Source organism: Prunus dulcis, chromosome 2, assembly GCF_902201215.1.
Source record: "Prunus dulcis chromosome 2, ALMONDv2, whole genome shotgun sequence".
Classification (NCBI taxonomy): domain Eukaryota; kingdom Viridiplantae; phylum Streptophyta; class Magnoliopsida; order Rosales; family Rosaceae; genus Prunus; species Prunus dulcis.
This window is the reverse complement of record NC_047651.1, coordinates 25329395-25355977: the sequence shown is the minus strand read 5'-3', so window position 1 is coordinate 25355977 and position 26583 is coordinate 25329395. Positions and strand designations below refer to the sequence as shown.

Here is a 26583-nt window from a genome sequence, read left to right as displayed (position 1 = left end):
AGAGTCTGAGAGCGACCCTCCCTCTTTGGTTTAACAGCTAGATCACATGTTCTACACGTTTTTATAGCTTTTTTTTTCAAATTCAATAACAAACTATCAAGCTAAATCATTGAACATGTGAATTCTTTGTTTACTACTAAGATTATTCTAATTCACCTAAACCAAAAGTATCAAGGTGTGGAGTGAGGCATGTACACTTCAAGATTATACAAATAAAATGTGCGAAAATCTACATTGATTTCCATACTTCCATTTATATACATTCTCTGGAGTCGGCAGGGTCCCAATTCATCCGGCTACCCTGAAGTCAGCTGAATGAATTGCCGAGCTGAGGATGCCTCAGAGTCAGATTCATGTCTAAAGCAAAGAAGTCGACATCCAAATTCCAAGCGACACAATCCCAATTGTAGCAAAAGCTTGCCCCAATTCATATGCGAAATTTTGTTGTTGAAATGGCAAACCTTGCCAGTCTGTCCGGCTGTGGATGAATCAAATAAAACATATCACAAAAACCCAAAACAGAGAAAAAGAAAAAGAAAAAGAAAGAGGAAGGTGAAGGAATGTATATCATTAAGAATAAAAACCATAATGCATGCAGAAGCCTACCCCAAATCGGCAATTACAATGCTGATATTATCTTGCGAGCGTTGATCCTATTCAATATGTGCAAATTTCAGGTCATTAGAAAACTACCCGAGTAAAGAATCTAGCTAATCTGTGCAGAGTAAAACAAATACTAATGTAATTTGTTACCAAAGCAGCTTGAGCAAGCGCATCACAAGCTAGCTGAAACATAAATAAGACGGTATAGTTAATCACTGGATCACCATTTGTGTTACAACGTTAAAGGAGATTGATGTTGATGCATTCAAATAAAATAAAGGAAGTAGTTAAGCAAATTGATGCACAAGCCATACCTGAACATCTCCATGTTGTCGAAGCTGATTCCTTACAAAAGCCACTGCATCTGAGCTGAAAAAGTGATCAAGTTTTACGTGAGCGATTAAATTGATGAGAATATGATAATTACATGGAGTTTTACCAAGAGTGTTAAAGACCAGTCCAACAAACCTGTTTATGTAGTCCCATAAGCCATCAGATGCTAACAGTACAAATTCAGAATCTTTCCCAAAAGTCACTTGAAAAATGTCTGGAGATGCAGTAACAAGGTCTCCGCTGAATTGTATACTGGCATAACATAAAAGGGATTCTAATTAATGTATTCTTAGTTGTCTATATACGTAAAACGACACACTAAAATACAGAGAAAGAAACAATCTAATTTACACTACTATATTGAATGTTTAGTGCTGTGCAGAAACCAGAAGCTTATTCATATGAGATGTATCTCAGACACTATAGGCTACTTTTTATAATGCGAAAGCATATTTCAGTACTGCATAACTGAAAATTTTGAATCGTATAAGAATTTGCATCTCTATTGTCATTCTCAAAACCTAGACAGGGGAGGTTATCATAGGAATTGGGCGATATTGTAATCTAGCAGGCACAGAGAACACACACTTCCTCAATTGTTCACATAAAAATGGTGATCACTTGTATATCAGCCTCTGATATGAATTCAATCATCTAATTATTCCAGGAAATTTGGTCCAACTATATGCATTTGGTTAATATACAAGTAGACTAGAGTTTAAACCTTGTGTTGAACCTTATCAACTATTACCGGAAAATTCGTATCCTTATGAAATTCATCCACTACAGACTTGCTAGCATTGAACTAATCCAAAAGCATCCTAATTAGAAGGAAAGAAACAAATAGGTGAAACTAGTAGTCAAGCAAGAAACATAAGAGATTACCTACCGAGAAGCAAATTTTTCTGTCCATCTCCTTTCTTCAACTCCTTTCTTCAGCATCCTTTCCATAACAAAATGCAAAAGACCATCAATATATGCATATTCTGGTTGTCTATATACCAAAGCTTCCAGGAAAAAACCCTATTTTTAACAAGGATGAGCAGAATGTTAAAAGACTGAACTCGTTTTTCTTTGTCTTGAACCGCATGTCACCAAAAGCACGTGATACAGCAATGTCTCCACAGATTCTTCCATTGACGATCTATAGGCACCATATGTAAGTTGTCATCAGGTTTGTTATTGGCATAAGAAGTATGGGGAATTAACAGTAATATCCAAAAAAAAAAGTGATGATTAGTTTAGAGTTATGTTGTCCAAAAGCTTGGAACATTTCCAAGGTTAGAAATTATATCAAGGTCAACAAAGCAGGTTCTAGCTCTCATTTTCTGTAGAAGAAACTGAGAACTATAAGATATGGCTCAAAGAAGTAAACATGAATAAATAAACAAAGAAGAAAAACACACCCATCCACCTGCTTCTCTGATTCTTTTGATTTCTTGAAGAGAGACCTTGTTGCTTCCATATGGTCTATGAGGATGGGTCAGTACCTCTGCTTTTCCAGAACAAGATTGAACCTGCATCAGCCAGTCAGCTGATAAATACAGCTAATTACATGCAACCCTTGAATTTATTGTTTCATCATCTTCCTTTGTCTTCTTCATTTAATGGCATTTGATAAATGAGCTACAAATGCTGAAGACACCAAGAGGACACTAGGATTGAATACATACCACGCAAGAGTCACCAACATGTGAAATGACCAGCGTATCATTTTCAACGAACATAACGGTAGCTGTTGAGCCAGACTCATCTTCCTCTCCATTCCTTTCAAGCCTTTACAAAATCAAACACCATCTAAACCTTCAACGCAATATACAATCTACATCATATTTGATGCAAGCACCAAAATCAAAATTTTTTTTCCCTTCTCATCAAACCATGTTCTTTTTTACTTTTTTTGCTTACCAATTTAACAATTTTGCATCCACTTTTTCGAAAGTCTCCTGTAATGCCTCTCTAATGGTCTTGAAATCATTTCCACGCAATAGCAGCCCACCCTGCAAAGCCGCACAACATTCTTTGTAGAGCTCATCCCTGTTATACAAAAGAGTTTAATTTTAATTTAGCTTACTGGAATTAATTAAAAAGTTAATTCCAATTAGTTGTGGTCAAATTTGACAATAAATAAATAAAATTAGTAGTGGTCAAACCTGAGGAACTTGACCGAGTTGAACCCGGCATGGCCATCAAAAACGGCGGCAAATGAAAACCCATCAAGGCCATCGGACCGCACAACGACACCGTCTTCCATCTCTTCTCGGGCACCCTGCAAACTGGTCGAACCCCATCGAATTCCCGCCACATCCGTCAATGAAGAGCCAGGCGCGTCTATGGCAATGGCCGAGCAGCTTCGGCTTCTTGCTTTTATATTAACAAGGCTGCTTTTGTTGGCTGTGGTCTTCAATGAGTCTCCATGGTATTTGGTTAAGAGGAACCTCTGCAACCGCGGGCTCAACAAAGCCATTTACCACCACCACTAGTGCTACTGCTACTGAGTTGAACCAGGGAGTTGGGACGAGTACAGAGGTCAGAATTAGGAGTTGTGGTGGTGGTGGGAGGTGATTTGGTCATCATGTGAAGGATAAGAGAGAGTGAAGCTACACCTTTAACTGCATTAACAGATTGGGTAGGAACGTGGGACCCTTTTCCATTTGACCTTCCACCCCAGTTTTGCCACGTCAGATGTAACCCACTTTATGGTGGGTCCGGCCGATGCTGTTAAAGATTCAACATGGTCTGTAGCCACAACAGCTGTGAGATTCACTTCCAAATTCATGACTTTGTTTTTTTTTGGATCAAATAGAAAAATATCATTCATAACTAGCACCAACCAAACGATAAAAGTTTACAGACGAACAGAGAGCGTTAATGTGATCTCATTAAATTCTTACCATCAAAAACCCCCCACATGAGAAAAATCTGGTTAAAAAAAAAGAGTACTACCGCACCTCAAAAATGCAAACAAAAATCTACGCCATAGTTCTATCCTTATCTAACATAATGCTTAGCCATGGGGGAGCACCATCTGTCCAGAAAAGTCGAGATCTCGCTATCAATCCATGCTGGGCTAGGCCAAAATTCATGGCTTAGTTCAACTAACTGTGAATTTGAATGTGAATTGTGAGTAAAAATTAACCAAAAAGGGCAATCTTTTCGACCCACAAAAAAAAAGAAAGGGTGATCTTAGAAAATATATTTATAATACGTTACTGTTGTTGTTTTCTTTTTTTGTTATAAGCAATAGGGGAGGAGGGGGATTCGAACACAAAGACTCCCCTGCTCTTCACGATTCGAACTACAAGCCCTTTGCACTAAATGAATAGCCGAAACAAAAGAAACGTACAGATTGAACAACTTGCAAGCGCACCTGTGCAGAAGTAGACTAAAAAGATAGGGTCTGAGAAGCAAAACTAATGCACTGATAGATTGAAAACGGAAACTATCATAGATAATAGCAGCCTCTAGTCTAAGATTAACATTACAACATGAGTAAGTGGTGTATGTAATCAAGTAAATTCTTCTTTCAAATAAGAAGGCCCTGGCTTGAAGGGGTCAGATTCTTCATATGCCTCTGGTCTAAAAAACCCAGCATCATTCACTCGGTTACTTATCACTTGAAGGATGGCTTTCTTCTTGCCCCCATACTCATCTCGGTTGTTCTCCACATACTCGCTAGCCTCGGCCGCTATATCATTGACAAAATCAAACCGGTTATCCTCTGATAGGAGTAGTCTCTCAATATCCATTCCCAAGAGCTGTCCTCCGTCCTTTACCTTCCGAACCTGCTCCTCGAGGAAAGGTACTCTCTCCATCTTGTATCGCAACATGTCATCCTTCTTTGTCTGAAAAATGAAAATTTTGCACCCAATTTGAGTCAATGCCCAATAGTACAACATGAGGAGGTTCTGAATCACACCTTAATATACTCTATAGTCATTCAAGAAGCAAATTTCAATTCCAGATTTTCAGCCCACATTTCCTTTTCAGATGGGTAACAGCAAGGGATTGAAAACAGTAAAAGACTTCATGCCTAGTAGCTAGCTACAACTGATCTTAGCACTTGCCAGATAGAGATTCAGCTGAAAATGTCACTTTTGCTTACAAAACAATCCTACACTAGAATTCCTCATGAACTCAAATTCAGCTGAAACTCAAATTCTTGATAGATAAAGAGTAATGGGTTGTTTCTACAATCTGAGATGAGTAACATAAATACTATATTACCATAGCCTTCTCATGAAAACTCTAAAATTGAGTTCCCAGAATATATTTCTTTCTTTTTTGTTTATCGCTTCTTTTAGTGCTCCATGATATATAATTCACACTACTTAGTTACTAACAAGAAAGACTAGTCGGCAGTCAATTGGAGTTTTTTCTTTCGTACCAATTTCCTTCGCCGCCACACTCGCCGGCCGCTGCCATCTTTTTGCATTCGGGAAATTACCTGCAAAATGTTTATATAACAGAATTAAGAAAGATTACCAATTAAAAACAAATTGAGAAGAAAGCTAGAAGAAAAAACAGCAATTTGTAACCTGCGGCCTAAAGGAGCAATTGGAAAGCATTGAACTTTCCACTCTCAGTTGCACCCTCTGCAGCCAAAAAGATAACAAGAACCAGAGTACAAAATAAGAAGTGGAATTTCCTACACATTTAGTTTCATTTTTGTCCAATTATTTCAGAGAGATAGAGAGAGAAAGAAAGATTACATGGGAAGCAGGTGAGAAACTGAAGCCTAGTGTGGAAGAAGCCATCGCTGTGCGTTGGCCGCTGTGTTGTTATCCTCCACTTTGATCTTAGGTTTAGTGGTTTAGCAGTTCTTGTATAAATGTCCTCACACTAACCTGAATTTACATATATGCGCCTTTGACGCGACCTTGCAGGGATCAGAATTCAGAACCAACCAAATCAATTTGGATGGGCACCACGAGGGGTCGAGAATCTACAAGTTCGGGTTTAAAATCCGAATTCAATTTGTTCAAGTTATTCTTTTATTATCCAGACAAAAAAAGAAATAATATTTTTATATCCTGGCGTGAGTTGGTAGGAGATAGGATTTCCAATATCCCTCATTTTTTTAATAACAAAATATACACATGGGACTGGAAAAATATATATTCATTTAAATTGTAGAAACATTTTGGAAAAAAATAAATAAATATATATATATATATAAAGTAAAATGCAGAGAATGGTGAAACATTTAAAATACTAAAAAATGTCTTTAGTTAATTCAAATATTAAGAATTAAAATTATTAATTAAATAATGATAATATGATAAATTCACTTTTTTCATATTAAAAAATTTTAAAATTAAAAATAAAATCACATAGTAGGTCCTACTTTTATAAAACATAACTACCCATATTATCTTTTCTTAATTTAAAAATAAATAAAAAAAAAAAAAAAATCAATTGGCACATGCGTGAGGTGAAGGCTAGTAATTTAGAAAAATAATGCTCGCTAGAATAAAGGACTTTGGTGCCAACGTTATAATTTTTTTATTATTGAATTGCGTTTCTTATTTCAAAATTAAAAAATCCAACCATGACTAATATGTACGCAATATAAATCAATAAAAGAAAAGGTCATATTGAAAATTTAACGGTATAGCTTGAGAGCATACTAGGCTAGGCATAATATTAATACTATGAGAAAATGTTGATTATCTTACTAAATATAAACAATGATTAATAGTTTTAATAAAGATAATTAAGTTCTATTGTGTTGTCATAAACTATGTTCAACGAACATTTATGTTTGAGATTAATGCACGTCTAATCTAATCAAGTCTCATTTATGAAATCAAATGGAATTCAAAGCGAAATTAAAGTTAAAATTGTTGAAATATTATCATTGAAGATAATCATTTTATTAAACTTCCTCATATCATTGTTGGTTAAATCAAAATAAATTTAAAAAAAAAATTCATAAGAACACCCAATAAACAAAAACACCATTGCATAAGAAAAGTGTTTTAGCATAAGCCTTTAGTCGTAGTTAACTTATGATCCGCTAGTCTTTTTTGCATGGAATATGATTTGTTTAGTTTAAATATGGATACAATAAGAATCATGTGATGAGGCTCGAGCTCACTTTTCCATTAAAGAAACATTAAACAACTTAATGAAGAGTTTAAATCAAATGCAAAAGTTGCAAGCAAGGTTTTTCGAATATTTAGCAAAAGCAAGTACACATTTTACATATAAAAAATTGGATAAGTTAATCGGTTAAGGCAGTGAATTTCGACTATCTCTTTAGAAGATGTATTTAATTTAGATTTTTACGAACTTTAAAAAAGTGTATAAAAATTTGGGTATATTTAATACATACTTGTTTGAATTTGAATTTTTAGACTCTCACTTATCAAAAAATGTTAAAAGTTCTTAAACTTACTGTATGTATACAGTATATTTTCCATTACCTCACAACTTTTGTAGCACGTTATCCTAATATCAAGGGGTCCGTTAATCGTCGTCGTTTAGTCAAATCCATCTGGAAGAGACTATAAAATAAATAAATTATTTATTGTTATTATTACCTCAGAGTTGGGTGGGTGTTGGGGAAAGTAAACCAGACTGAACTGGTAAATCTGGCAGCTCAGACTCTGCAAATTGGACTCCCTCTCTCCCTAGATTCTCCACATCTTCTCTAGGGTTTTCAAATTTGAACATCTCTCTCACGCTTTCCCACGAAACACACAGAAAAGAAGGAAAGAATTGGAAAACAAAAACCAACAACAGAGGAACAAGGACTAAAAATGACCAAGTTCCCCAAGTGTAATCCTTTACTTCAACTCTGGAACAAAGACAATCTGAAGCCCTAGACCTCAAATTCCAACAGCACAATGCTTGATATTGGACACTGACGAAAGGATCTATTTCTTTCTTTACCTGGAGAGTTAAAAACCCTAGCTTTTGACACACTGTTGGAGATGGAGAGGTCTAGATCTAAGAGGTACTACTATGACCAAGACTACGATACAGAGACTGTCGGTAGGACGAGGCCTCGGTACAACCACCACTACGCGACCAACAACCACCGCCACCGTGGCAGCGGCGGAGGCGGTGGCGGTGGCGGTGGTGGTGGGCGACCCTCTAAGCCTCAACAGGACCCATCAATTACGGTAACAACGACATACCGTATTCTCTGCCACGACATGAAAGCCGGAGGCGTGATCGGCAAGTCCGGTAGCATCATTAAGTCGATTCGGCAACACACCGGTGCGTGGATCAACGTGCATGAACTGATCCCAGGTGACGAGGAGCGGATTATTGAGATTTCCGACACGCGCCGGCGGGATCCGGAGGGCCGGATGCCGGCATTCTCTCCGGCACAAGAAGCCCTGTTTTTGATCCATGAGAGGATTCTGGAGAGTGATGTGGCTGGGTTTGGTGGTGGAGAGGAGGAGGATGAGTATGGCGGTGGTGTTAGAGGAGGAGGAGGAGGAGGTGGGGGTGGTGGTGGGACCCGAGTGGCTACGCGGCTGGTCGTGTCGAGAATGCATGTGGGGTCTTTGCTTGGCAAGGGAGGCAAGATAATTGAGCAAATGAGGGTTGAGACCAAGACCCAGATTAGGGTTTTGCCTAGAGATCACAATCTGCCTCGCTGTGTTTCTATGTCTGAGGAGATTGTTCAGGTTTTGGAACTTACAGCTTTAACTGCATCTGATTCCTATGTTGCATGTCACAAATTGCTGAGTTTTTCAGTTCCATTCTATTATTGGTTAGATTGGAATGCCAGAAACTTTGGTTTCCTTTTAAGTTAACTAATAACTGCAAAATGTATATAATATATACTCTGAGGACCCTCATTTTAAAATTTATCTCCGGACCAAAAATGAGGACAGTTGTTGGCAGCTTATATCACTGTCAGCTGGAGTGGATTTGACTGAATGCTGGAGTACTATGATGTTTATCGAATTAGTTTAGGTTTTCGTTCTATATTGGTGATAGTGTTTTCTATTAAAAATTTCAGCTTTCAGTTGCATCTTTGTTGGGCACTAATGTGTGGGAGTATTTTGCAGTAAATGGTTCACACTGATCTTTTAAGCTAGTACACTGGGAAGCATATGGTGTCAATACACCATCTAAAGATTTATGTGAAATTGTCCTTTTCCTTTTCCCCCTCATCAACATTATTTGAAATAAGGGAATTATCAAGCTTATGATTTTGCATTTCTGCTGCAGGTAGTAGGTGAAGCGAATTGTGTTAAGAATGCTGTAGCAACTATTTCATCACGCTTGAGGGAGAGTCAGCATCGGGACCGCAGTCATTTCCAGGGACGATTACACTCACCAGAACGGTTCTTTCCTCCTGACGATGATTATATTCCTCATATGAACAATACATCACGTAAGTCACCCATGGATGGGGCTGCTTTTGGGGCACGATTACCTACATCCAATATCAGAAACAACAACTATGCCTCCCGTTCATCTGGTTTTAACATTGAACCTGGGTCTGCTCCCATGACCGATAATCTGCAGCCCTTTTATGGCGAAGACCTTGTGTTTCGAATACTTTGTCCTATTGACAAAGTTGATCTTGTTGTTGGAGATTCTGATGGAATTATTGAATTGCTTCAAAATGAAATTGGCGTCGATGTCAAAGCTACTGACCTTGTGGCTGGTGCAGATGAACAGATAATCATCATCTCTTCAGGGGAGGTATTTTACAATTTTCTGTAGTTAATCTCGGTATATAATAATATAAGTATTTGACTCATAAAGTGTAAATTTGAAGTGATGATACACTCAAATTGCTGATGCCACTGCTAAAATAATCTAGGCATGTGCATGTATGCATCTGGGGAATCGTAAATGTTGTGATGATTGGCTTTTTAAAATGATATGCTTCCCCCTTCTCTCTTTTTCTCGAACGGTTTTGACCATGTCATGTGTGTACGTAGGGTCCCGATGACGAGCTATTTCCAGCTCAGGAAGCTTTGTTGCATATTCAAACTCGCATTGTCGATCTTATTCCAGACAAAGACAACATTATCACTACTAGGCTACTTGTCCCAACTAGTGATATTGGATGCTTAGAGGGAAGAGATGGGTTGTTATCAGATATGAGGCGACTTACTGGTGCAAATATACAAATTCTGCCCAGAGAAGAACTTCCTGTGTGCGTATCGGGGGACGATGTGATTGTACAGGTTTGTTGCTCACCTTTCTTCTCATTATCTGAGAGACTTGCTTGGCAGTTTTATTTTTGGTTGAATGCCTTCTTAGCGGACTTAAAAAATGAAGATGAGTTCTTAAATTTTGAAGAATCACATTATGGCTCCTTTTTAAGTGGAGCTTGTATCTTTAGATTTAGGATGATCATGGACCATTCTACGTGAACAATCCACTGGAACAGATCAAAGGTCTGCTTATCTAATTATGCATTTGACTAGAATATCTTGTGAATGCATGCTTCTTTCCCTTGTCTGTGTGTATTTGAATATGGAACTTCGTTTTTCACTGTCATTTATCAGATGAACTGTTTTTAACAAAAAGATAAAAGAAAGGACCAAAAACATTTGTCACCAAGGTTACAAAGCCCTGGACCACCTGGTGGACAGGATGAGTTATACTTGAGGTAATTCTGAATGGCTCCTACATGTCATCTACAGATCATAGGGGAAATAAAAGCAGCTCGAGATGCTCTTGTTGAGCTGACATCAAGGATACGGAGTTACTTATATAGGGAGTTGTTTCGAAAGGATACGACACCACCTGTTTCTGCACCAGCTTTGGAGATATCTCCCAATAACGCATTTCCACTTCGTGAAGCTCATACTGGAAATAATCCTCCTATGACAACCTATCAGAATTTGCAAACTGGGGCAATCGCACTGGCATCAAAGGTTGTCCTTTCTATCTTTGGCTGGATTAAGAAATGCTCATATTCTGTCATTTTTACAGTTTCTTTTTTCTCCTCAGATATTTTGTTCTCTTCAATATCCATTAGATGGTTGTATTTGTGTTTATTGCTATTTCATTTATCTGCAATTTGGGGAACTGGAGTCTTCATCCAGTTAAACTTAATCCAGGTGACTAGTTGTGAGAGTTATTTGAGCGAACAAGAAATGTTGTGCCAGAAGGTGGAGAAAGGCATTTTAGAAGTGGCTTTTTCTTGAGAGTTTAGCTGACTATGTTCAGGCTACCTTGATATGATTTTAAATTGGAGGCACATTGTTTCACATACATCTTGTTTTTGTGTTATAAGATTTTCACTCTCGTATTGTAGGATACTGGAGGGATTTCCAGTGAATTGGTAAAGCCAAACGAAAATGAACGGCGTGAAGATGTTCTGAGTGCATTGAATAGGTAGCAAATTTCTTCTTCGTTTTACTATTATGGCCTCATTTAAATCATAGTCTCATTTTACTCTCTCTCTCTCTCTCTCTCTCTCGCTCTCTCTCTCTATATATATATATATATATATTTCCTACCAATTAATATCCATCTTTTTGATGTTTGCTCTATATCTTCTGTTAGAATACCTGTGACACTAGTCACTAGGAGTACACTTGAAGTTGTAATACCTGACCAGGCAGTTTCAAAGCTCATAACGAAATCAAGAAACAAGCTTGCTCAGATCAGTGAGGTCAGCCTGATGAGCTCTTAGTAATTTCCTATCTTTATTTTCCAAGTTTAGCTTTGATTAATTGTCTTTTGGAGTGGAACAGTTATCAGGAGCCAATGTGACCCTGGTAGAGGATAGACCAGAGGAAACACAAAAGATCATTCAAATTTCAGGTACTCCAGAGCAGGCTGAGAGAGCTCAGAGCTTGCTCCAGGGCTTTATTTTAAGCAGTAAGTCTCTCTTTCGCTTTCTTCCATGTCTGACTTTATAATTTTCTGGTCTCCCTCCCTATAATTTGACTCTTAATCCTCCTTTACTTTGAATCAGCACAAGAAGACGGCCCTTAAACGAGCTGGAGCAACATCTGTACTAAAATTTTGAGCTGGTCTTGCCGGGATATTGTTGTTCAGATCATTTCTAGATGTATTATCCTGTAAGGCAAGGGAGTTTTTGCTCCATAGTTTAGGCACATCGGTTTATATGAATGCATCCACTACCACTGTAATTTGTAAATGTAATATCTGAAGGAGTTTTAGCTTTAGTTGTCTGCGAATCTGGGAAGTGCGAACACAATCCAGTGACAATTATGTTTTGTGTATTTTGTGTCGATGATCAATGATCACGTCTCCACTTGTTTCCTTTTGCAGTTATTTGACCCAATTTATTTGGACAAATCTATCTCATTGCCACTGATGGTGAACTCGCAAAATCTCATTGCACATGAAACACCAAGCACGCCTTGTGAATTAGTCTATTCTGAACGTAATTATGTGATTGCGACCACTAACCAAATGCATTCAATATCGCTTGTATAAAAAAGAAAAAAAACGAAACTGTTGTTATTTGACCAAAATTCTCAAGATACAAATAACAACTCCTAACCCAAGTCCATATTTGTTTTATGCATACAATATGGTAAACAAAACATTTTTCCCTAAGCACAGTTTGACATTTTAACTCTTCATTTTTGTATTAGCATTAGAAATTAGAAATTTTATTTATTTATTTATTTTATTCAAACAAAATGAATTTCTATATTAAAGTATGCTATAGATATTTAATATCAAATTTCATTTAATATAGCAAGGTATATTATTTAGGAATTTTTGAAACCATAGTGGGCGTGCAAATTTGTTTCAGTTCAGGGGTGTTTTAGATATTTTGCTTTAAACCCCTGATTCTGAATTCCCTTTCGGCCTTCTTTTCAATTTTCACTCTTCCACTGTGACTTTCAGCCCCGTCACAGAAAACCCTAAACCCCTCTCTCTCTCTCTCTCTCTCTCTCTCTCTCTCTCTCTTTTCTCGCCACAGTCGTTATCGCAATAGCTTGCTAATCGACTGTCACGGCTGGTACGTCTTCTTCTTCTTCTTCAGTGCAAAAAAGTTGATCGGTTTGTACCTTTTCATCACCATGAAATTAATTACGCATCTGTGTTTGGTTGCTGAGAAACCGAGGAAAGGAAAACAATTCCAGAATGGAAAACCGAAACCACGTTCCGTATATCGTTATCTAGTTTGATTTTGTCATCGATATCTTTTCTGTTTAAATGTTTTGGCGTAGGTTAGAAGAAGCTTTGTGGATGGCTTACTTAAGAAATGGCAGAAATGTCATCCGTCAAATCATTAAAGACACCAACATCCATAGCCCCGACTCGGATCGCATGATAAATCCTCTGCTCTATGCTTGTCAAGGAATTAGGTACAGAAAGTTGGAGGTCATTCTAACAACGGTGCGCATTTCTCCTCGAACTCAATCATTAGGGTTGGCGTTTAGTTAGTGAATTGATTGGTTAACGATTTATTTGACGCATTCAGAGCGTAGAAAAGCTTGGCAAAGCTGGCCAGACAGTGAAGGTTGCGCCCGGACATTTTCGCAACCATTTGATGCCCAAGTTGCTTGCTGTCCCAAACATTGATAAGTATGCTTATCTCATCAAACAGCAGCGGAAGGTTCTTTACTTTGTCCTCCCTGGATTCCGTTATCAATGTTCGTCCATTGACTATTATTTTGTTAAATTTTGTTATGCTTGTCCCAAATATATTTCAGAATTGCCTGCTTCAAGAAGAAGAGGAAGAGGAAGAGGAGGAGGTTAAAGTAGTTACTGTGTCTGAGGAAGCTAAGCAGAGGGAATATCAGAAGGCAGCAAAAATTCTGGCCAATTCTCGTCTGGTTCGTAGCCTATCTGTTAAGATTTTAATTGCCGATTGAAGCGTATGTCTTTTGCATTATTTGTTGTACAAGACAGATATAAGCCCATTTATGTTCTTAAACCTGGTTAGTTTTTGATGTACTAATAGAATGCTGGGTTAAAAGTCAAATGTCATATATGGATGTTGTTAGAAGTACGAACTGAAATTCCATCAGATTTGAAAGGTGTTGGCTAATTGAGTGTTGGTCAGATTGATTTCTTAATCTAGCTAATTCTCTTCCTGGAGAGAAATGTGATGCTAACTTTCAGAAAGCTGATCGAATCTCTGATGCATACAAGAACTAAAATGTTTTGCTTTACATATATGGGGAAGCTGAACTTTGTTAACTTTTACAGGTACTGAGGAGGTCTATCAATCTTGAAAAGTTCCGTACACGTGCAACGAAAGAAGACGCTATAGAATTGAAATCCCCTGTGACAACGGAAGATCTTGTGGCTGAGGTATGGTTATGTTCTTCATGGTTTCTAGCTTTATCCTCGTAAATATCAGAAAATGGCCAATCTTTTTCGAGTCAAAATATTTCCATTGATTTGTTTTTCCTTTTTAGCTGATACATTCTCTATGTTGGTTTAGGTGGCAAGGCAGCTTTGTGTGCACATTCTACCGGAAAACGTGCATCTCCCGTCTCCTTTGTTAACTGTGGGAGAGTATGAGGTGCCTTTGCGTCTTCCGAAGTCCATCCCTTTGCCGGCGGGGAAGATTCAATGGACTCTTAATGTTAAAATCCGTACTGCATAAACACTGGTCGTTTCAAATGGATTCTCTCATAATGTCGTGAGGTTCACTGTTCTGGTTTTCGTGGTATAATTGTTGTATTGCCTGATATACTTTGGAATGGAAGTCATTCCTATAGTAACCCCTGGTTTAAGTACTTTGTTTCTGGTTTCAACAATTTTGATGACAAAGCCTGGATTTTGCGGGTGCAATTATTTTGGGTTTGATGGACATTGATTTTAAATCTGCCTGGACAGAGCCTGCATACACGTTATTAGGCAGACTTATAGACCTGCTAAACGTTATTGGTCCGACTTTTTTGGGTCTTTTAGACGTTCTTGGGTCGATTTATGGGCCTGATTGGACATATTGGGGGTACTATCTGGGCCCATTTCCATATTTTGGGCCAACTTTTGGGACGGTAGACAAGTTATTGGGTTGACCTTACCGGGCCTGTTTCACTTTATTGGGCCAACTTATGGGTCTGCATATACGTTATTGGGCCGACTTGTTGGGCCCGGAGAAACAATTTTGGGCCGTTATCTGGACCATTTTATGGGCTACATACAAGTTATTGGGCCGAATAATGGGCCTGCACACACGTTATTGGGCCGACATTTGGGAATTTATTGGGCCGATTATGGGCCTACATACACGTTATTGGGCCGACTTTTTGGGCCAAAAGAAACATTTTGGGCCGTTATCTGGGCCATCTTATGGGCCTACAAACAAGTTATTGGGCCGGATTATGGGCCTGCACTGGGTGTGTTTAAAGTTATTGGGACGGATTATGGGCCTGCATACACGTTTTTGGGCCAACTTATGGGTCTCTATACATTTTTTTGGGCCAAATTATGGGCCTATATACACGTTTTGGGCCAACTTATGGGCCTTTATACACGTTATTGGGCCTACTTATGGGCCTGCATAGAAGTTGTTGGGACCTTTTGGGCCGGATTTTTGGGCTGCACACAGTATTATTGGGCCGTTTCCTGGGCCCATTTTCACTTTATTGGGCCAACTTATGGGCCTGCATACACCTTGTTGGGCCGACTTGTTGGGCCTGTTTCATAAGCTGGAATATGGGCCTGCGTACAAGTTATTGGGCCGACTTTTGGGCTGTATACAAATTTTTAGGCCTGTATACACATATTGGGCCAACTGTTTGGGCTGCATGCACATTATTGAGCCGACTTTTTGGGCTGCATACACATTATTGGGCCGTTATTGTGGTCAACTAATGAGCCTGCATACACGTTATTGGGCCGTTATATGGGCCCATTTTCCCGTTATTGGAGCCAATTAATGGGCCTGTACGGTTTTGTGCCGACCTATTGGGCCTGTTTCACATTATTTAGCCCACTTATGGCATTGATAGATGTTATTGGCCTGTTTCACGTTCCTCTGCCGACTTATGGCATGCATAGACGTTATTTGGGCTGTTTGACGTTATAATCCCGATTTATGGGCTTATACTCTATTGGGCTGACTTTTGGGCCGGCTTACAGGTTTCTGGGCTCACTTTCCGGGTTTTTCCCGATTGGGGCTAGTAATGTCGTTTGTACAGTAATTTCAACTATAGGTCCAATTGCAGTGTTGTACCCATTGTATGGGATGATGACTTTTGACTACTTATAGTGGGTTTGTGCTGAATTTATTTTTACCAAAATTTCAACACACATTTGGACCGATTAATCAAAGAATAATCATGCGTTTGGGCATACACGCTCAGAGCTGACATTCGATGGAGGCAGGTAATTTGATAGTGTGAAGGGCAAAAGTCCAAGCATACCTGTAGGATAATTATTCTCTGATTAAAGTACATTAAGCGGAATTGCGATTATATATAACCTGTTGCTAATATATATTAAGAATACATAAAAGAGAAGTACCCAATAGGAAAAAAAAAACATTTAAAACGGATAGTAGAGACTGGAGAGGACACTTTTTTTAAACAGTTCTTGTTTATCAGCACCTAATTAAGGAATAGTTTAAACACATTCCCTATCACTGAAAACTTCCCTTGCTTTCTTACTTTATAGGAGGGATCATCAATTACATGAACGCTCAGCAACTATTTACCAATAGAAAAGAAAAATGCAAAAACATAGAATCTGGACTGGACAGACAACTAAAATCTTTGTCAAACCTATAACATCAAGGATGATAATAACTGTATTTAACAGATGCAGAACAGGAATCACACTGTTAATTAAGAATAAAAACAGGACACTCCACCAGGAAAGAAATGAGCAGATTCCAATAAAATTATGTGAACTTACTTGTTATCCGCTACGTTGTGTAACTATATTTGAGAATCCCAACTCCTTGTACATTCAATCTGCATTTTGATTCAGAAAGGCTATCATGAACAAGACCAGTTAATGCAGAACCAGCTGCCTTCATAACCAAATAGAGTAACATGTCATGCATAATGTTCACGTGTAGGACTGCTAGCCCAAGGAGTTTGTTTGGGTCCAAAAACCTATTTATGCCAAACTGTTAACCTAGAGAGTTTGTGCTAGCTGAATCGCGGCCTTAATTACATTCTGGTGGGGGACAAAGATCCCAATGGAACAGAAGAACAAGTTACAGGATATCCAAGGAAATTACAAAAAATCAAAAATAAAAAAAACACCTAGAGAAATTAAAAGAATACATCAGCAATTCAAATACGATCTAAATAGAAGAAAAGAGAATGTACAACAGTTGAAAAAACGATGGAACATCTGGGATTGCACTTATATATCAGAGCAGAACATTAGCAAATGATTTAGTGCGGTGACAGATTTACTTGCAAAAGATCCAACTAGAATTATAGGTTCCACAGAGTGGCTGAAGACAGCATTTACAAAGAGATAAAAATAACAAAAAATTCATAGGAACAATTTCTTAATTTAAATACAACATGAGGAAAACTCAAGGGAAGAGCATTTGGTGAGAAAATGACCAACCTAAATGTTTAAGAATGGAAGATATCTCATTATCACATTTTTATATTTAGTAGAAGTACAATCACATTGAAAGGCCAATATAAAAATATACTGGTGTTTAACAATGAGATGTAATTGCAAATATGATGAGATGTAATTGCAATTATGATGAGATATCATAGCATATTAAGATTTATGTATACCTAACATTATTAATATCTGCACTTGACCGCGTCAGCCATTGACCACTCCAGAACTGAAGTTGGCGGTTATGCAACTTTCTAGGATTCCTATGATAATGACCGGCATACCCTCCTCTTTGCTTCAGGTAATCGCTTCTCCACCATGTCAGGAGCACCAGTAGCCATCTACCAGAGATTGGCTGCAGACCATGATGTTACCATGGTCTCCTGACATTTGTTTGGGGGGGGGGGGTGTGGTGTTGTGGGTGTGAGCCAGATAGCGTACATAATCATAGGAACCTGAAAGAAAACTAACCATCTGCCCAAAAAAATGCATAGAAATCTGAGCAAAACATGCTATCAAACTGTTCAGTCAGAAGAATGATTAAGGGGTGCATGCTATTGAAAATATATCTGATGCAATCCCATGACATTGGCACTCATTAACAAATATGAAGGAACAAACAGGTTATGGAGCAGAGCTTGAAAAAGATGCGGGGTTAAACCTATGCTATATCCTACCACAGCAATTCATCACACGATTGACACTAGAACAGGACAGTAAAATACTACCGCTGAGATTTAAAATATGGCCATGAGTACATCACAAAAAGAAGGTAGCAAAATAACGGTACTCCTTATACCACTAACAAAAAATAAACCTCCTCCTCAATATCGGAACAAACATTAATCAGAAGTTCATGCGTGGCATGAAAAGTTTTTAAGAATCAAACATATTTTGCACTATGGGGCCATAGAGGTAAACTAAAAAAAGGTAAATTTGAGGGAACATGAGCAAATGCATAATAAAAAAGATGACGTCTCTGCAACAAAGCAAATTCACTGCACTATAGTTGTGATAGTAAATAGAAATTAAGCAAGACCTGATTTATGCATAGCTCCAATAAGAATGCCACCATCTCTTGCAGCTTCAGAAGCGGAAATGAAGCAGACATACCTAAATGCCATGTAAAGAGGACACGAGGAAATGTCAAAATTAATCTAAGATACACCAAAAATAATTACCCTCACGTCAATGAAAATCGAAGAATTCAAACCCAAGGGTTGGAAGAGTCCGAATTCTTCGATTTGTGGAGACGTCAAAACAAATTTAAGATACACCCTACATTATTACCTTCGAGTCAAAGGAAATCAAAGAATTCAAAGCCTAGGGTTGGAAGGGTCGGAATTCATCGAGTTGAAGAAACGTCAGTATAAATCTACGAAACACCCTAAATAATTACCCTCAAGTCAAATGAAATCGAAGAATAAACCCTAAATTACCTTTAGCTGCCGCCATCAGGATTCAGAACCACCGCTTACTTGCTGCCGTTCCGGTCACGATCTCGCGACCGGACCGAGCCTCCTTGTTAGCAATTATGGTTGTAAAGTGAGAGTAGATCAGCTTTGATTCAATGATCTCACACACCGACGAAGCATCGTTACTCGATCTCACCGAGAGATAGAGATCTGAAGGGATCTGGGGAAAAAAGGGAGAGCGCGAATAGATTTTATTTGAAAGGTCTAATTTCTGTTCTTGGCAAATACACTGACATATAATAAACAAATACTTCGGGGTATAATTGTAAATAACAAATAAAATAACATTTGTAGAGCTAAAGCTTGAACCGACCCAGTCAGCCGACCCAAACCCGGATCGTTGAGTTAACCCACTCACATAACCGACCGCCATTCTCATTCTCTTTACCGCTTTGGCAGCTTGGGCTATCTTTCGGTTTTCACTCTTCTGCAACTCCTTTTCTTACTCCAATGGCAGCTTCCCTTCTTCTCCCTTCTCCCTTTTTCAACAACTGCGGGTAATCTCTCTATCTCTCTGTCTTCAGATTCTCAATGTTGTTGTTGCACGTACCACATATATAATTTCAGTTTTAATTGTATTGAATTATGATTCTGCTGGTTTTGATTCACCAAGGATGGATTTTAAGAAAATTATTGCCCAATATTTGAACGGGGATTTTTTATGTAGTTGAATTTATTGGGTTAGTGCGCTCTCATGATCTTGCTTGAACCATTCAGGATAAGCAAAGGGTGCTTACATCACATCCAGTCGGGCTATTTTCACAAAGGCCTCACTTTCTTCTCTGGCTGTCTCCCAAAAAAGAATTCCAGCATTTTCATGGTTCCTGTTAGAGCCTTTGCCCTCTGCTGCTATGCCTCCAGAACTTTTGCTTCTGTTGGCTCATTAGATACGGATGTGGCAGGCCGAGAAAGTCATGTTTCAAATTCAAATAACTTTCAGACGTGCAGCTATTTCCTTTTCCTTTCTATTGTTTTTTGCTAAGTTTCACCATAAAATAATAAGTTACTGACTGCCCAATTTTTATGATTAGCAGGTCAGTTACTTCTTTTCAGCATTCAAGTGACAAATTGGATGGGATGAAAGATTTTGAGAGAGAACTGCAAGAGTTATTTGATGAGGTCAAAATGATGATTATGATGGGTAACCAAAATGATGCCATAGACCTACTTCAAGCCAATTATGAGGCGGTGAAGGAAAGGATGAATGCCGGTGTTAGAGGCATTGAAGAAGCTGCTACCATTGACATCATAGCTCTAGGATACATGGCTATTGGTGACGTAAAATTTGTTAATGCCCTACTGGATATGGTAATTTCCTTTTTCCTTCTGTAGGGAAGGCGTATATTCTTTTGAAGGGCGTGTATAGTTTTTCTCCCCCATTTCCCTCTGTAAGCTGTTATTCCTCTCCTTTTTGTTGGTGCATTTTAATGGGTGGCCAGTTGAATGAAGTTGTTGACAGTCTAAAGGATGATGAACCACTTCTGGATTCCGTTCTCGTGCATATGGGAAGTATGTATTCAACTTTGGGGAAGTTTGAGAAATCAATGTCTGCATATAGGAGGGCTATTGGTAACATGGAGCACATTTATGGTAAGCTCTCTGGTCAAGTTGGAGCCTTTTCGCTACTCATAAACTAGTTGGCTGTTTCCAGATGGTTTTATATGACTTTTGTGGTGAATGACACTAGATGGCTAAATGACTCGATCTCCTTAACACATTATAATAAAGTCATGATATATGTGATTTTGCATGATGAACTGAAGGATCTCTTTTTTACAGCAATATTCATTAGAACTACAAGTTTAATACAGTATGAATCCATTGTAGCTTCACTTATTGTTGTCTGCGAGATTTGAGGTTTTCCATCTTTATTCAATGGTTTTGCCATCTTGTCTTCAGGGAAAAATAGTGTCTTTCTTATCACACCAATTTTGGGCATGGCAAAAGTTCTCGGCTCCATTGGAAGAACTTCAAAAGCAGTAGAATTCTACCATCGTGCAATAAGTCTTCTAGAATCAAGTAGAGGTGCTGAAAGTGAGGATTTGGTCATACCTTTATTTGGTGTTGGCAGTCTTTTACTCAAAGAAGGAAAGCCTGTTGAGGCAGAAAGTCCTTTTCTAAGGTTTAATTGCTTTCCCCCTTTTTGTAGAATGTCTTACTTTGCTTCCTTGTGCACTGACTGAATCTTAGCAGGTTTAGTTCATTCTTTCTTGTCCTTTTGTAGAATTTTTAACATATACAAGAAGTTATACGGAGAGAATGATGGAAGAGTTGGATTGGCCATGTGTTCTCTGGCACACGTGAAGTGTGCAGTGGGTAATCATGCTCTCTCTCTCTCTCTCTCTCTCTCTCTCTCTCTCTCTCAACACACACACACACACACACACACACACACACACACTGTGAATAGCTTCTCAGTTTCACGTATGGGTTCATATGCTCTAATTTGCTGCAGGAGATGCAAATGAAGCCATCTCTTTATATAGAAAAGCTCTCCAGGTCATCACAACTTCCAACTATATGGCTTTAGATGACAGCATAATGGAGAAGATGAGGATAGATTTGGCAGAGTTACTTCATGCTGTTGGAAGGTACAGTTCAATTCAATATTGTGATTGGAAGTTTGGATGTTAATTTCCTATATTTCCAAATTTCATAATAGTGGTGGTTGTTTAGTGATGTTCTTTACTGATTGGTACACTTGGTAGATGTTCTTAATTATCGTCTCAGAAGTATCATTATCTTTCTACTTCTTACATTGTAAGTTTCTGCTGATGTGAAATTAAAAAACAAAAGCCTACGGCCTACCGTTGCTCCTTTCTCTTTTAGCATATTAATTTGGATGCTTGCAGAGGGAAGGAAGGCCGAGAGCTACTGGAGCAATGTTTGATGATCACTGAGAAATATAAAGGTAAAGAGGACCCGAGCTCAGCAACACATCTTATTAATCTTGCAACGTCCCATTCGAGGTCAAAGAATTATGTGGAGGCTGAGCGCTTGCTGAGGACAAGTTTGGAGATCATGGGAAGGACAGTGGGGCCTGATGATCAATCCATCACATTCCCAATGCTGCACCTTGCTGTTACTCTCTACCATTTAAAGCGGGATGAAGAAGCTGAACAGCTTGCCCTGGAGGCTTTGCACATCCGTGAAAAAGCATTTGGAAAAGATTCCCTTCCTGTTGGTATGTTGTTGTTTTCTTTATGGTCAAGTAAATGACAAGATCATTTGGTCCTCATCTGATGTGTTATGGTGATGTATTTCGCAGCGGAGGCTCTCGACTGTTTGGTGTCAATCCAAACTAGATTGAAGAAGGATGATGAAGAGTTGCTGGAGCAGCTAACGAGGGTTTTGAGCATCCAAGAGAGAGAGTTTGGCCCCGAGGGTGAGGAGGTTATGATAACCCTGAAAAAAGTTGTATTCTACTTAGACAAACTAGGGAGGAAAAACGAAATTTTCCCTTTGCAGAAAAGATTGTCTGCACTTGGAATGAAATTCAAGCAACGGATTCAACATTAACAGCAATACTTGTGTTTTGTTCTGCGCTTGATTATTTTTTAAATACAAATTTTTATATTTCAAACGATGTGGCGTGCGTCGTTCATTAAAGTCAACGACAATAATTACGGTGTTCTTCATTATGAGTTACGACAATAAGTGGAAGACAGCACCGCAAGGCACCAGACCAGACGACGTAAAGTAAACAACAACACTACTTATTTTAAAATGACATGTCGTATATGGTGGGTTCAAGTTTGAACTTGCGTCCTAAAATACGTACGAGTTACAGTTGGGGAATGATGTGAGATCTTTTGTTTATGTTTATTTCAGAGAAAGAAAAAAACTCGGTGGGCGTTGGTTGGCCCCATATTTGTAAATTGCCAATTTGCTAAGAAACATTTCAAAGCGACACTTGACAAGTGTCACATATATATCCCTATCAAACGAATGGGATGGGATGCGATATTGCAATTGCACATCCAATTATGGCAACGAACGTGTATTTTCCCACCAAAAATAAGGCCTGGTACACTCTCTACATTGATGTACAACCTCTTTAACACAACGTACTACTTCATTCAGCACATAAAAAAGTGTCACCCAAAGTTCGGATTTTCAGCCTTTGCCGGATAAAAACAGAAAAAGGTTAACTTCCAATTGGTCTTTTGGATATTTTACACTTCAAATCAAACAGGATATCACCGCTTGCATTATTATAGCAATCAACGGTGATGTAGGAGCCAATAAAGAAGGAGGTCTCTGTGTCTGTATCTGCGTCTTTGGATCTCAAAAACATATGCAAAATCCAGAGTACCCGCCTCCCTTTGAAGGTAGTTTTCTCTTTCTTTTCAGATTTTACAGATTCTGTTCAATACTTTGGGGTGTTAATGCTTGAATCATGATTTTTATTTGAAATGGGAATATGCTCATATTTGTTTGTTGGTCAATCAGTGTTTGATGTATGTTATGAGGTGATTGTTTATATGCTATTGAATCTTTCAACCGTAAAAGCTGTTTTTTTTATTTTTTTATAGCATCTATTGGGAGAAGATGGTGAAACTGGTTGAGATTTTTTCTTGTTTCTCTTTGATTTCTCAATTTCATGGCATGATTTGAGTTGGGTATTGCTTTAATTGTGTCAATATTTCAATTTTTTCAAAATTTAAAGGTTCTGTGGGAATCTTGAGACGTATTTCAGTTATTTGAAGCGCTGTCTGGGCCCAATTGTCAGTTTGTAGAACGTGGAACTTGATTTTAGATATTCAACTATTATAGATGGAATATGAACTGACTTGGTATTTATAGATTTTGATTAGCGCTTCTGTGTTTGTATCATACTATCGCAGATTTTACGTTTGTAGAGATTTTCTATCAATTACTTGAAGCAGAAGCACAGAGCCCTGTTTTTCACGTTGTAGAATCTGGATTTGATTTTAGACCCAGTTAAAATATTAAATACAAGTGAGTTTAGGTGTTTTTTTCTGGTTGAGCTTGTAGTTTTACTGGGTTGAGTCTTAAATTTACATCAATAACATCAATTCTTTGATCCCTGTATCGTCTCTGTGAGATTGTATATTGTTACTTTTGTTTTACTTCTGATTTTGTATCTTCATTCGTATTTTAAATGTTCCTGCCTTTCTCGGATCAGAGTTCTGTTAATTTTCTTGAGATTTGGGACTCTTGCCCACATAATGGAATTGCGCTTTAGTACTTGAGTCTCTCTCTGCTTCGGGCAAATTTCATTTTTCTGGTTAAAAGCTTTCAAATTCCTATTTATGCATTCAGGTTATATGCCTTACCGGTTGTGCCTAACTGTAAACTATAACTGATTAATATTTTGTTATTTGTAAATCTGCTGCAGATTGATAAGGCATGGCGGCAGCAGAAGCACGAACTGCATGGCAGTGTAGAGCAAACTGTCGTTTTGTGCAAGAAGACGTGAGGATCGCTCCAAGATTTTCTTCTTTTCCGTCATCATCTTCATCAAAAGCAGAATCTGATAGTGCACCTGAGAATGCTCCAGAAGGGATTGATCACTTCACACCAGGTTGCATGTCTTATAACCCAAGTTCTGAACTGGCACCCAACACTAAGTGGTGGTTGAACCTGGAACCCAACTTTGGGCCTCACAAGGAATTCACGTATGAACAGCTAAAACTTCTAGAGGCTGAACTTGAAGATCTAAACTCCGGATTTGTTAATAAACCTGCCATTATTAGTGACTATTATCAGTGCCACGGGGTAATTAGAAATCAAAATGATAGAAAAAATACTGTTGATTCATTTGTGGAGCAGCCATGCAAGGTTTCTGTCACTTGTTCAAAAAATGACCAGAGTAAGGGAATGCAAGAACTCAAGGCAGAAACTGGTAATGATCCTCAATTGCCTAAGAAAAGGGACCCGGGGGAGTTTTGGTATTCAGATGATCATCTCATGAACTTGGATTCTTTCAACTGCTTGAGCTCTGAAGAACCCAAGAAACTGTCTTCTGGTTTGGAATCCCAGTGGGTGGGAACTGAGAAAACTGAACCATGGTGGCGCTCTGCAGGTAAAGATGAGTTGGCTTCCTTGGTTGCTCAGAAGTCACTTGAACATATTGAGAATTGTGATCTTCCACGGCCCCAGATTAAGCATAGTAGGAAGGGCCCTTCTGCTTTCGACCCTAATTCATCAATTGATCAGATGGCTGAATTGGGTTTCTCCAATATGGACACTTATACATGGGGAAGCTTTACTTCAGGTCACTCAACACATGAGTCTGACAGTCCATCAAGGTATTTGTATATCTTTTACTTTACAACAGCTTTTTCAGTTGCCCACTATCATTTGGTATTCATAGAGCATTCATATTATATGAATCACATAAATTGCAAACCAATTAAAGAACTTTATGATCTAAGTGTCATGAGGATTGAGGATCAATATCTAAATTGTATATTATTTTCCCTCTTATATGAAAGGAACAATATATTCTTGGTATCATTCTTCTTAAAAACTTAGTTTAATTCTGACAAGCTATATAATTTGTTTCATTTCCAGCCAAAACAATGATTACGGTACAATCAGCAAGGATGAGGTTGCAACCCAAAATAACGCAGAAGATGATCGAAGTAAAGCTGAGCTGTTGGAAGCTTTGTGTCATTCTCAAACGCGAGCAAGGAAAGCTGAGGAAGCAGCACAGCAAGCCTATACAGAGAAGGAGCACATTATCACACTGTTTTTGAAACAGGCATCACAACTCTTTGCCTACAAGCAGTGGCTCCAATTGCTGCAACTTGAAAACTTCTGCCTCCAGCGTAATAGTAAAAAAGAACCAATTTCCGGGCTCTTTCCAGCTTGCTTTCCATGGTCCCCATACAAAGGCAGGCACATGAAGAAGGGCCAGCGCAGGGCTGGAAAGAGAAGTGGCAGACCAAGGTACGAGATTAGCAAGGGTGCTGTTGCTTTTGCACTGGGATTGGGTCTTGCCGGTGCCGGTTTGCTCCTTGGATGGACAATGGGGTGGTTGTTTCCAACTATTTAATCTTGATGCTTGTCAGTTGGTAGCTTGCTTGAATGGTATTTGCTCTTCGTGATGTGGCTGGGTTACATAGGATTGATACACGAGATTAGCAACTTTTTTTCATTATCTCTGTTAGTACGCATCAACTTGTTCAGATTTGTTAATCCTGTAAATACCAGAACTGGTTTTTTTGTACAAAAGATGTAATTAATTATGCACATGTATGTAACCATGTAATCATGCGTATGTAACCAATCTTTATTTCATGTGTTCCCTTCTACTTGTAGATTGTCGCCTCTTGTGAACGTTACGGTTTGAAACTAGTTTTTCAGAATTGTACGAAAGCTGCTTGGTGCAGATTCTAAAGCCCGGATCCTGTTCAAGAACCAAGACTCACACATAATACATAATACATAATACATAATACAAAATCATAGAACCACATTTGCCATGTGAGATATTATTGTTGGATAGGAACAACGAAGGAAGCTCGACCTTGACACCATCACTCTAAACCGACCATCCTACGCAGCATCATCAACCACCTTATATCTGCCACGATTTTCCTTCCAACCACTCATTATCCGAAGAGAAAAACAAAACCACAGACCAAACACTCCTCCTTCGCTTTGTTCCAAAATTGGATTGAAGTTCCAAACTTCTGTTTTTCTGTCAACAAACCTACAAGTCCAACAACACTTG

At 38.5% G+C, this 26583-nt stretch overlaps 6 protein-coding genes and 1 long non-coding RNA gene across 14 annotated transcripts; 4 read left to right on the top strand and 3 right to left on the bottom strand.

Annotated features, from left to right (window-relative positions):
• Positions 1 to 112: 112 nt before the first annotated feature.
• LOC117618837 (protein phosphatase 2C 57) lies at positions 113 to 3500 on the bottom strand. Of its 2 annotated transcripts, none has more exons than XM_034348582.1 (11): positions 3090 to 3500; positions 2845 to 2973; positions 2610 to 2712; positions 2343 to 2453; positions 2001 to 2080; positions 1826 to 1879; positions 1072 to 1188; positions 918 to 972; positions 754 to 786; positions 607 to 653; positions 113 to 478 (listed from the first exon to the last, which is right to left on the bottom strand). In XM_034348582.1, the coding sequence occupies exons 1-11, from the start codon at positions 3401 to 3403 to the stop codon at positions 358 to 360; spliced, it is 1164 nt and encodes a 387-aa protein (XP_034204473.1). In that variant the 5' UTR covers positions 3404 to 3500; the 3' UTR covers positions 113 to 357. The 2 variants fall into 2 exon arrangements, with proteins under 2 accessions (XP_034204473.1, XP_034204474.1); XM_034348583.1 differs by having other exon boundaries at positions 2610 to 2703.
• Positions 3501 to 4270: 770 nt separating this feature from the next.
• On the bottom strand, positions 4271 to 5908 carry LOC117618972 (protein PLASTID TRANSCRIPTIONALLY ACTIVE 7). 2 transcript variants are annotated; one of them, XM_034348772.1, is made up of 4 exons: positions 5649 to 5907; positions 5475 to 5531; positions 5324 to 5383; positions 4331 to 4781 (listed from the first exon to the last, which is right to left on the bottom strand). In XM_034348772.1, the coding sequence occupies exons 1-4, from the start codon at positions 5691 to 5693 to the stop codon at positions 4446 to 4448; spliced, it is 498 nt and encodes a 165-aa protein (XP_034204663.1). In that variant the 5' UTR covers positions 5694 to 5907; the 3' UTR covers positions 4331 to 4445. The 2 variants fall into 2 exon arrangements, with proteins under 2 accessions (XP_034204664.1, XP_034204663.1); XM_034348773.1 differs by lacking the exon at positions 5475 to 5531 and having other exon boundaries at positions 4271 to 4781; positions 5649 to 5908.
• Positions 5909 to 7482: 1574 nt separating this feature from the next.
• On the top strand, positions 7483 to 12164 carry LOC117619005 (RNA-binding KH domain-containing protein RCF3). Its single transcript, XM_034348822.1, has 8 exons — positions 7483 to 8579; positions 9130 to 9609; positions 9852 to 10100; positions 10563 to 10796; positions 11180 to 11259; positions 11431 to 11539; positions 11622 to 11748; positions 11846 to 12164. Exons 1-8 carry the CDS (start codon positions 7875 to 7877, stop codon positions 11863 to 11865), a joined length of 2004 nt encoding a protein of 667 aa, XP_034204713.1. The 5' UTR covers positions 7483 to 7874; the 3' UTR covers positions 11866 to 12164.
• Positions 12165 to 12710: 546 nt separating this feature from the next.
• On the top strand, positions 12711 to 14658 carry LOC117618832 (50S ribosomal protein L9). Of its 3 annotated transcripts, none has more exons than XM_034348570.1 (6): positions 12711 to 12868; positions 13085 to 13248; positions 13334 to 13468; positions 13566 to 13688; positions 14065 to 14169; positions 14303 to 14658. In XM_034348570.1, the coding sequence occupies exons 2-6, from the start codon at positions 13099 to 13101 to the stop codon at positions 14465 to 14467; spliced, it is 678 nt and encodes a 225-aa protein (XP_034204461.1). In that variant the 5' UTR covers positions 12711 to 12868; positions 13085 to 13098; the 3' UTR covers positions 14468 to 14658. The 3 variants fall into 3 exon arrangements, with proteins under 3 accessions (XP_034204461.1, XP_034204460.1, XP_034204459.1); XM_034348569.1 differs by having other exon boundaries at positions 13080 to 13248; XM_034348568.1 differs by lacking the exon at positions 12711 to 12868 and having other exon boundaries at positions 12875 to 13248.
• Positions 14659 to 16081: 1423 nt separating this feature from the next.
• On the bottom strand, positions 16082 to 19082 carry LOC117619011. The gene is made up of 5 exons (XR_004584518.1): positions 18843 to 19082; positions 18443 to 18516; positions 17580 to 17877; positions 16726 to 16784; positions 16082 to 16235 (listed from the first exon to the last, which is right to left on the bottom strand). It is a non-coding gene; the product is annotated as an uncharacterized LOC117619011 (long non-coding RNA).
• Positions 19083 to 19269: 187 nt separating this feature from the next.
• Positions 19270 to 22464, top strand: LOC117617117 (nephrocystin-3). Of its 4 annotated transcripts, XM_034346374.1 has the most exons (9): positions 19270 to 19375; positions 19596 to 19820; positions 19913 to 20186; positions 20318 to 20468; positions 20778 to 21000; positions 21103 to 21194; positions 21334 to 21469; positions 21731 to 22062; positions 22147 to 22464. In XM_034346374.1, exons 1-9 carry the CDS (start codon positions 19329 to 19331, stop codon positions 22395 to 22397), a joined length of 1731 nt encoding a protein of 576 aa, XP_034202265.1. In that variant the 5' UTR covers positions 19270 to 19328; the 3' UTR covers positions 22398 to 22464. The 4 variants fall into 4 exon arrangements, with proteins under 4 accessions (XP_034202265.1, XP_034202268.1, XP_034202266.1 ...); XM_034346375.1 differs by lacking the exon at positions 19596 to 19820 and having other exon boundaries at positions 19275 to 19375; XM_034346376.1 differs by lacking the exon at positions 19270 to 19375 and having other exon boundaries at positions 19726 to 19825.
• A 372-nt stretch (positions 22465 to 22836) lies between these two features.
• Positions 22837 to 26155, top strand: LOC117620319. The gene is made up of 3 exons (XM_034350481.1): positions 22837 to 23209; positions 24241 to 25153; positions 25419 to 26155. Exons 2-3 carry the CDS (start codon positions 24252 to 24254, stop codon positions 25900 to 25902), a joined length of 1386 nt encoding a protein of 461 aa, XP_034206372.1. The 5' UTR covers positions 22837 to 23209; positions 24241 to 24251; the 3' UTR covers positions 25903 to 26155.
• Positions 26156 to 26583: the final 428 nt, after the last annotated feature.